The 9,304-nt window shown below is 44.1% G+C and overlaps 1 protein-coding gene across 1 annotated transcript; it reads right to left on the bottom strand.

Annotated features, from left to right (window-relative positions):
* Positions 1–2,659: 2,659 nt before the first annotated feature.
* On the bottom strand, positions 2,660–9,112 carry LOC130375318 (lanosterol 14-alpha demethylase). The gene is made up of 10 exons (XM_056582146.1): positions 8,785–9,112; positions 8,507–8,605; positions 8,232–8,408; positions 7,863–7,989; positions 7,487–7,661; positions 6,861–6,980; positions 6,119–6,314; positions 5,078–5,173; positions 4,520–4,688; positions 2,660–3,772 (listed from the first exon to the last, which is right to left on the bottom strand). Exons 1-10 carry the CDS (start codon positions 8,938–8,940, stop codon positions 3,594–3,596), a joined length of 1,494 nt encoding a protein of 497 aa, XP_056438121.1. The 5' UTR covers positions 8,941–9,112; the 3' UTR covers positions 2,660–3,593.
* Between the last annotated feature and the right edge of the window lie 192 nt (positions 9,113–9,304).

Below are 9,304 nucleotides of genomic sequence, written 5' to 3' on the forward strand. Positions count from 1 at the left end.
AGGCGGCGGCCATATTGGATTTGGCAGCCATCTTGGTCTCAGGGACCATTGGCTCGGGCGCCCTGGCTAAATCATTTCAGTATGCCCTCAGCTACATCTGTGCCAAATTTGGTGCATGTAGATGAAGTTGCGCGAATAATGGGGTGTAAAGCGGGCCCCATACTACAGCCAAAACTGCTTTTTTGGAGGAATAAGGGGTCCAGATGCACCAGGTCATAAATATTAACATTCCTATGTGTTTCCCATGACCAATTAAGCTGAAAAATATATAAAGTTTGCATTAGTTACTCACCTGGTTCAAAAGTTATGGCCGGAACCCTTTTGAGGCAGCGGCCATATTGGATTGGCCGCCATCTTGGCCCCAAGGGTCACTGGTTCCGGCGCCCTAGCTAAATAATTTCAGTATGACCTGAGCTACATCTGTGCCAAATTTGGCGCTTTTGATTAATTTGCGCGAAATGTGCTTAATTCCCCCCACTAAGGGTAATAGTTTGTTTATAAATTAGTAAAATAGCAAAATACACCCTTGTGACAATCAAGTTGTCACACAGCTAAGATCGTTGATTCTCATACTCTGTATAAACTCTCATAGCCTATAGGGTTTAAACACTGTTGTGTTAATGTATACATACCAGCAGCTGAAGACGCAGCAGCCGGAGACGAAGGTCTGTTTCTTCTCGATATGGGGGCCGAGCAGCTGATAGTCTGACTGATCTTGAATTCTACCCATCTTCTTTTAGACATCCTCCTTGCCTCGATCCCCGAGCTGACCAGTGAGCACTTTGCTGTGCGCGCAATCCACTAATGGCGAGGCCCCACCGGACGCGTTGCCAACGCGATTTCCTTCGCATAGAAACCGACCAACTGCACCCCAATAGATTGAGCGCTGCGCCATTCGAAAGTTTAGCCGCATGAAATATTCATGTTCCACGGGGAGTACTATGTCAGGAGCACTGTTGTACCCGGGTTTCTCAAATAGCAACTCTAAGTAGAACACCTCCCCCCCCCCAGTCATTATAATGTCTAAACGACAACGCGTGTGCGGTGTGCGTGTATGAGTGTGTGTGTGTGTGTGTGTGTGTGTGTGTGTGTGTGTGTGTGTGTGTGTGTGCGCGCGCGCGCGTGCGTGTGTGTGTGTGCGCGCGCGTGCGTGCGTGTGTGTGTGTGTGTGTGTGTGTGTGAGTGAGACTGCACCTGCAACAATAGTGCTGCTTAATATTTTGACAGGCTGAGCCTACAATACATCTGTTGTTGTTTGACTATTGAGTATTTTAAGGAACTTGCAGGGTCTTCAGATACATCACGATCAAGAGCAGGTCGTGTGACATCTTGGTGATAGCTCATGGTTATAAATGGTGTGAAATGCATTCATCCTTAATGACCAATAGCTCTTCTATTCCTCTCATTTTGAATTCAATTTGTTGTTTAGGAAAAAGGGTGAATGGGTGTTGGAAATGAATTTGTTGGGACTATACTCAACTAATTCATATATCTGTGTTATGCTCGCTATTGCAATGCTATCTAACATTTTCTCATTGGCAACAGAAGTATATTAATTCAACTTGATTTATAATGTATAGTTGGATTTATCACTAGGATTTGTTCAAACAAGAAAAAAATCATGATAATGACAACAGCCGACCAAATAAGACATGTTGCCTTTAAATAAGATGCTAGTTTTATAACCTTATCTTATCTTACATAACTAGAACCACCATCATATCCTTTTTACCAGTTATAATTCCATGTTCTATGTTTCATTGTGTATGGTTCGATGGTTGGAGTACTTTGATTCCTGTGTCCATAAACATTGAGCCAGCTGAAGAGTACTTGAGGCCTATGAGCCTCCTCTTCTCTGTGCAATGGTCTGTTACCTTACACACCACAAGCACAGCCTATCATCTCAAAACATACACAATACATGAACATACATACACATGCACAATATACAATAAATAAATTATAGTTGAGTAACACAGACTATAGAATTGCTTTGTCAATTGGGTTCCAATTCTGACAATAAGGATTATTTTTTCGGGGTGTTCGTTGTTTTGTTGAACTGTTGTGTATCTCGAATACATATGCCGTGAATAATAACAATACTAATAATTAAAAATGGTATACTATTCATTTATTATTCTGTTCAGTATGGAGATCGGTTTGACCAAGCTTCTCGGGCAATCGAACCTTGAAGTAGTGGAGCGAATATCCGTTTCAATATGGAGGATATCACTAAGCATCATTAAATATTCATGCATGGGGCCCAGTGCATCAAGAGGAGAGGGGATGCACTCCGTCCACCACATGCCAGATTGGACACTACAGCAAGAGTCATCTGGCAAACGAGCTGGTCCACACATGAATTAACTAGGGGGAAGGGCGATTGTGTGTCTATTTATTTTTATGAGCATTCTTTATTCTAAATTTTTTAGTTAGGATTACATTTTCGGCTTTCGATTTAGGGTAATGTTTTGTTTAGGTTCTTATATATATTATACACACAAACAAAATGTAAAACCACAGACTACTGATGTGTTTCTCCGACTTGAATTCCGCAGAAAGCAGGAGTAGGCTACAACATTCTGATGGAACTCCTTTGTGTCGCCAAATCACATTCCACACAGGAAGAAAATCAACTCAGTGCAGAACAGAAAAGCCCAACCACAACAAACAGCCTAGTTTTTGTGGTAGGATGTGTGTTTATTTGAACAGAAACATAGGTAGATAACGGTACACTTAACGGTCATACAATAAAGTGTTTTTCACCAGGGACAAGTGAAATCCATCGAGGCACTACTTGGACTCCCATAAACATGTATGGCGTAGACATTGTTTAGGCTTTAGAGGGCAGCATACCTCAGAAGAAGTAGGCGACACTGAAGTCCTTTGCAGACCAACTTGTTTTATGCTAAACGCGGTTTTGATTTGGTCACGTAACCATTGGTTAAGTCAAGTGGGGTCGCCATGGAGACGGGAAATCTGAAATGCGATTGTGGGAATGAATCTTAATAAATCATGGAGCCCTGATTTTTGGACTAATCACACACAATGTTGGCATGGACGTCATCTGCTGAGAAGTGGTCATTCTTGTAGTTCAAAGAGTGGTGAAAAACTATTCTGCGAAGTATCATTTTGTTCTTACAAATCACCCAAACATATTCTCCGCAAGTAGTGTGCTGATTGCTTTACTCATTCATTAGTAGTTCAACTTGGGTTTCCTTCCAGAGAGAATTTCATAAATGCTAGATAATGACTCAACGGTGAATGAATCAGAAAAGAGCTTTCAAAGGATAAAATGAAGCTGTCCAGCTTCCAGAACCGCCTCAGAGAGGTTCCAAATGACATCATTACATTTTCCATGTTGAAACATTCCCATAAGGAATAAGACTAGTCAGTGCCACAGCAGTGTAAAACTTCAGTCATACTTCTAAAAGCATCCCACCCCAGGCCCGACAACGGGGAACAACTCCCCACAAATGCAACGCATTCGTCAACATTCTCTTAAAAAAACCCCAACGGACTTTACATAAAAAAATAAACAGATGTCTGTGGCGTCCTCCCTGAACCCCCGCCAGCCCCCCTCTCCGAGCCCCTCAGTGCGCCCGGCTGCGGTATCTGATGACGGGGTTGTGTGGCGTGTGGATCATGGTGGTGAAGTTGATGGTGGGGAAGTAGCCGTCCACCAGGTCAAACTCATACGCGCGCATCATGGTCGACAGGATGGTCTTCAGCTGCACGTACGCAAAGTTTTCACCGATGCAGCGATGGCGACCTGTAAGCAATGGACATGGTTAGCATTATTCATGTTGATATTGAGAGCTTGGTGGCCAGCGCGTAGGTGATACACCTAGGATCAGCCCGGGGTTCATTTTATTTCCTATGCCAAATGTCATTCCCCATCTCTCTAAAATGGTAGAGTTTCTTCGGATTTGACTGAAACTGAATTTATATCTTCCCAATATCAGGTCATCTTTAAAACTCTGGGTAACACTTTATAATAATGTTCCGTCATAAGTCATTTGTAAGCCTTCAGTTAATGATGAAATAACTATTAACAAAACTTGAATATATATTTGTAGAAGATTGATTAAGTTCTCAGCCGACCAGCCTTTCCAGTGGACTGTACCAACTGGTAGGCTGATCTGTCCACTATACATCTGGGTGGACACTCCCACTTGGGTTGTCACTAGAGGGTAGATCTAGCCTTCGGTTGTAATGGCTTATCAACATCACAGCATTTTGGTAAAATAGGGGTTATTTTATCTACAATGTATAATCATGTTCTGCTAATGCTTAGTTCAACATTAACTTATGGCTTATTAATTACTTGTAACTGAACTTTATAATAAAGTGTCACCAAACTGTATTTTATTTACATTCGTTAGCAAAGGCCATTGGCCCAATTCAACTAGCGGCCATTTTGGTTCCAAAATTCCACGTTCAGTCCCCCCACCCGGCTAGCATTTAGAACCAAGATGGCCGCTTGGTGAATAAAGTCAGACAGACGTTAATTCCTCACCGGCGCCGAAGGGCACGTAGGCGAACTTCTCGCCGCTGGCGGCGCTCTCGCTGAGGAAGCGGTCGGGGCTGAACTGGTCGCGCTCCGTCCACGTGTCGGGCAGCCGCTGGTTGACGGTGGGGGAGACGCACACCTGGTGGCCCGCCGGGATGGTGTAGCCCGCCACACTCTGGACACGCCAACAGCACAGGTTAGCAAAGTCATGATGGACTGGTGTCGGGTTTAACTCGAGTAACGGAGATTAATGCCGTTGAGTTTTAGCAACACTTTTAGTAACACTTCTAGTAACAAATAGGTCAATTCGGTAAGGATTTATAACTATAAGTGAATTAAATTTAATTTAGGTTGGATAAGTGAATTAAATTGATTTTTACTTACATAGGCAAATTCAGTAAAAAAAAAGTAAGACGATGAATTTAATTGTATTTTAGTAAAAAAAATAAATGCAACACCCTTCTTCTGTTTTTACTCTTCCTTTCTGGCTCCACCATCAACTGTATGTTTTGTGGTGCCCAACCTCATCTTTCAGTGTAAGAGGTGTCATGTGAGCGGTGGTACCTGTGGTGAGCGAGCCATCCGCATCATGGTCATAATGGGGGGGCGGAGCCTCAGGGTCTCCTTCACACAGCGGTCCAACAGGCCGAGGTCCTTCAGCTGTAGGTAGGAACCCGGGCACAACATTAACACATCAATACGCTTTGAGCACAAAATTAAACCTGGCCAGTAGGGAAGCACACACCAGACTGGCCCAAACATAAGGGCTGCGTCACAGTACTCAGTGAATTTGTCTGTCTGTGCCGAATTTGAGCTGTCAGGGATCTACGCAAAGCATCACCCCCTTATCTGCCTTTCATTTTGGCCGGCAGACACAAGTATAACATTTACCCTCATGGCGAAATCAAAACGATGTGTACGCAGTTGGTTGGATACACCAGCCGCATTACAGCTGTAAATCAGAAGGACTTTGCTGCTCCCTTGTGGACAAGTACAGGTGGACGTGTTAACGCTGGCAGCTCTGCGGCCATTACGGATGGGCAAAACGATTATTTTCCGGGAATCAGTTCTTTAAGTTTCATTCACTATCACGATTCGTTCGTTTTATTTGTTCGTTAAGTCAGATGTCTGAATGTCATTTGGCAGGGAATCGGAAATTGTGGAATAAATTTTAATCAGTATTATAAAATATCGTTTTTAATGTCATATTTTTAAGTATAGTACACAGGTGTATAGGATGAAAAAATTAATTGTTTTGAACTTCGTTCAAGAATCGAGATATACATTGCGTATTCAAATATGTGTTTTTTCCCAATTATTCAGTTGTAACAAAATAACGGACTAAGGCGTTTTGATCGTGTATCGGAAGCTGGCGCAATTCAAAGATGTCAACGGTACAACTTGACTCAACATTCTCACTTAATATCAGTCATACGATATGACTTTATTAATCCCCCGTAGGGGAAATTAGTTAAACCCTTACCCTAGTTAGCCATGATACAGATTTATACAAGGCAACATAAAAAGGATAACTTTACAAAAGTCGGGAGCACTCTGAACTCTGCACCAGTTTAGGGGTGATGGACCAGGGGGGTTGGGGCCTACCTGGTCGAACTCCAGTGGGGGCAGGTCCTCTCCGCACACGGCCTTCTGCTCAGCGTAACAGCGCTCCTGTAGCTCCTTGTCCCGGGCCAGGAAGAAGGTCATCCAGGCACTGGTGGTGGAGGAGGTGTGCTGGCCCGCCAACAGCAGACCAATCAGCAAGCCTGATATCTCGTCGTCGCTCAGGGTGTGGCCGTCTCTGGAGAACAAAAGAACATTTAATGTGTGCTAAGAGGGGCGAGGAGTTTCACCAAAAAGAGTCAAAACGCCAAATACAACTGTTTTACCCTGGCTCCTAAATAAATACAATTAAATAAATAATTTAAAAAGGGTATTCATGATACTTCTGGACAAACACTTACTTATTGATGATGGATTTCCATAATTAGTGTTACATTTATTAAAATAACATATACCACTTTAGGCACATCAATTAAGCATGTTGTTTTTAACACCTGAAACCTTTTTCCTGATAAAGTATTTATTGCGGCATGAACAACAAAAAGAGAAAGAGAGAGAGAGAGAGAGAGAGAACTATTTTGTCATTTTTAGCTCTAGTGTTTGATATAGACTAGAAGCCACTTAGTTAAGATGCCCGGTCTTCAATTGCACATAACAATAAAAAAAGATTTTTTAGAAACTTGGTAGCGTGGTACTTTTTAATGCATTTTGCAGTTCCAATATTGATTTGTTACCATCAATATTGAAAGATGAGTTAACAAATGAATCCCTAGCGTGGTCTTACTTGTAGGTTGCATCGATGAGGGTCTGCAGGAAGTCATCGCCTTTCTCACTGGAGTTCCTGCGTTTCTGGATGGCCTTGAAGAACATGCTCTTGATCTCCCTGTGAGCCCGGTCCCTCTTCCTGCACAACCACAACATAGGCATCCATTTGATCAGTTTACCTCACCTCCCGTGTGCACTTGACTGTGACATTGGTTACCGCTACATACTTAGATTCAATGTAAATTTTTCTGAATGCGACCCATTTCCTGTCAACTTGACAGCATAGGCCGGCATTTTACGACATTTTTAGGTCGTATATCCTGTTTTGATATGCAGGACATAGGCTGCAACATGCAGGAAATAGGAGGTATCAGACTATACGAATAACCCTGCACTTTTATTCGTATAGTCCGGTCACCTAACGGTTACTTTGCTAGACTTAAGATATATAACAATATGCCTGTGACAATCATCAACAGTGTAGGCAACATCAAGTTTTAATATTTAGTGACTTTAAAAGGACTTAAGCCCCCCCCCCCCCTATGCTTTTAATTCACCTTAACATAAAAAAAAATCAAGGCCCTTATAGTGATACAGCCAAAAACGACCATGCTAGAGCCGACCCTACAGCCAGCTGTCCTCTACCTGAAGCTGGGCAGCGGCAGCCAGCTGGGCAGCAGCCAGGCCTCGTGGCTGAAGCCCCCGTCCAGGTCGCAGTACAGCTGGGCCACCTTCTCATCCAGCATGCTGCGGATCTCCTTCCCATGGAGACAGCTGCTGGCCGTCAGGATGATCAGCTCAGACAGGGCTACAAACAGGTCTGGAGAGAGGTAGGGGCGAGAGGGATAGGAGGGGGGGAGAGAGAGAGGGATGGAGAAAAAGGAGGAGAAGCTTGGTTTAAGGTGGTGTGTGTGTGTGTGTGTGTGTGTGTGTGTGTGTGTGTGTGTGTGTGTGTGTGTGTGTGTGTGTGTGTGTGTGTGTGTGTGTGTGTGTGTGTGTGTGTGTGTGTAAGCCACTGTACTTGTCTCTCCGCTGTCTCCCCATCTCTTCATGTACTCCACGGTCTCATCCTCGATGAGAGACACGTGTTTTTTGAACTGGGCAATGTTCAGACCCGTCTTTAACATCTTTTTTTGTTCCAGAAAGATCTGCAAGGTTACAACAAAAAAGTTTACAATTATGTAAAAGCAATGCGTTATAACCGTTATATAAGACTACACTAGTTGTTGCTTCAAAAACAATTAATGAATGAATTGATTGATTAATGAATTAATAGATAGAGAGACAGAGACAGATAGAGAGAGAGGGGGGAAAAGGGTGAGAGACAGAAAGAAAGAGACAGAGAGGGACAGAGAGAATAAATTGCTTGGTTGAGGTCCATTTGACTCACGGGGTTGGGGACGTCGTAGGCCACCCCCTTGCCAAACACCGGGGTGGTGATCTTGGAGTAAACGTCCTCGGCGCTCAGGTCCTCGTTCTTGCTGTTGAACATCAGAGACGCGGCGTCGCTTCCCAGCAGGAAGGTGAACGTCTTCCCCACCATGGTGAAACTAACCACGGACCCGTACTGGGGACAGACGAGAAACATAATCCAGTGGGTTAATGACAGAGTCCCCTTCAGTGACGGGAAAACGAATTGCCATGGCCTCGAACAGGTGCACTTACTTTTTCATATGCCTTTTCAAGGAACTCAATCGGGCTTTTGCCGAACGCCACCGCTTGTCCCAGGAACGGAATACGAGAGGGGATGTAAGGTGGGTATTTCTGAAAACAACATTAATAAAAAGATCATTGAGTCGAGCTTCTGGAAAGGACCATTGCACGGTGCATATTACACACCAGGAGTCACCATGAATACGTGGTTTCCACAAGCTTGAGTTTTGTTTTTTCCAAAGTCGTCATTGTGTGGCATACATATTTCTTTCTGTGAATCTCCAACTCACCACATTAGGGTCGGAAGTCGACTGCTGCAGCATCATCTTAGAAAGGTATCCTAGTGCCAGTGTGATCACCGAGACAGCCAGGAACACCGACGTCAAGTTATCGCTCATCTTCCCCACGGTGTCCCCGAACAACATCTGATACAAAGGAGCAGCCATAGCGATTCCGTCGGACCGGTTTTCCCCCCACACTCCAATGCAACGAAATATTTGCTTGTTATTTCTCAGAATAACATCAGAGCCACGTTAAGCTAGCCTTCAGATGCAACTTCCAAGCCACCAAAGCACAGTTCGTATTGTTACCCTGGGATGTATACCTGTCAATAGAGAGCCTACCCCCGCCTGACTATGCGAGCCGTTTGATTGGCTCGTGGCAGCGTGTCGGTCAAAGAACCGCCGCCCGTCGCGCCCAATGATTGGCCGTTGCTGCATGGACCCATGTCTTGCTATATGATGTCACGGCCCATGGATGTTGGGCCGCTGCTCTGACAAGCTGTGCTACCTGCTCAGCATGGGGTCAGAG

The sequence above is a fragment of the Gadus chalcogrammus genome, chromosome 22 (assembly GCF_026213295.1).
Source record: "Gadus chalcogrammus isolate NIFS_2021 chromosome 22, NIFS_Gcha_1.0, whole genome shotgun sequence".
NCBI lineage: Eukaryota > Metazoa > Chordata > Actinopteri > Gadiformes > Gadidae > Gadus > Gadus chalcogrammus.

Excerpts from the sequence above, each read along its gene's own strand:
- LOC130375318 (XM_056582146.1), bottom strand. The coding sequence starts at position 8,940 with ATGGCTGCTCCTTTGTATCAGATGTTGTTCGGGGACACCGTGGGGAAG. Across the intron at positions 6,981-7,486 it reads CTGCCGCTGCCCAGCTTCAG|GAAGAGGGACCGGGCTCACA; the intron begins GTAGAGGACAGC and ends GTGGTTGTGCAG. Across the intron at positions 6,315-6,860 it reads CTCATCGATGCAACCTACAA|AGACGGCCACACCCTGAGCG; the intron begins GTAAGACCACGC and ends TTTGTTCTCCAG.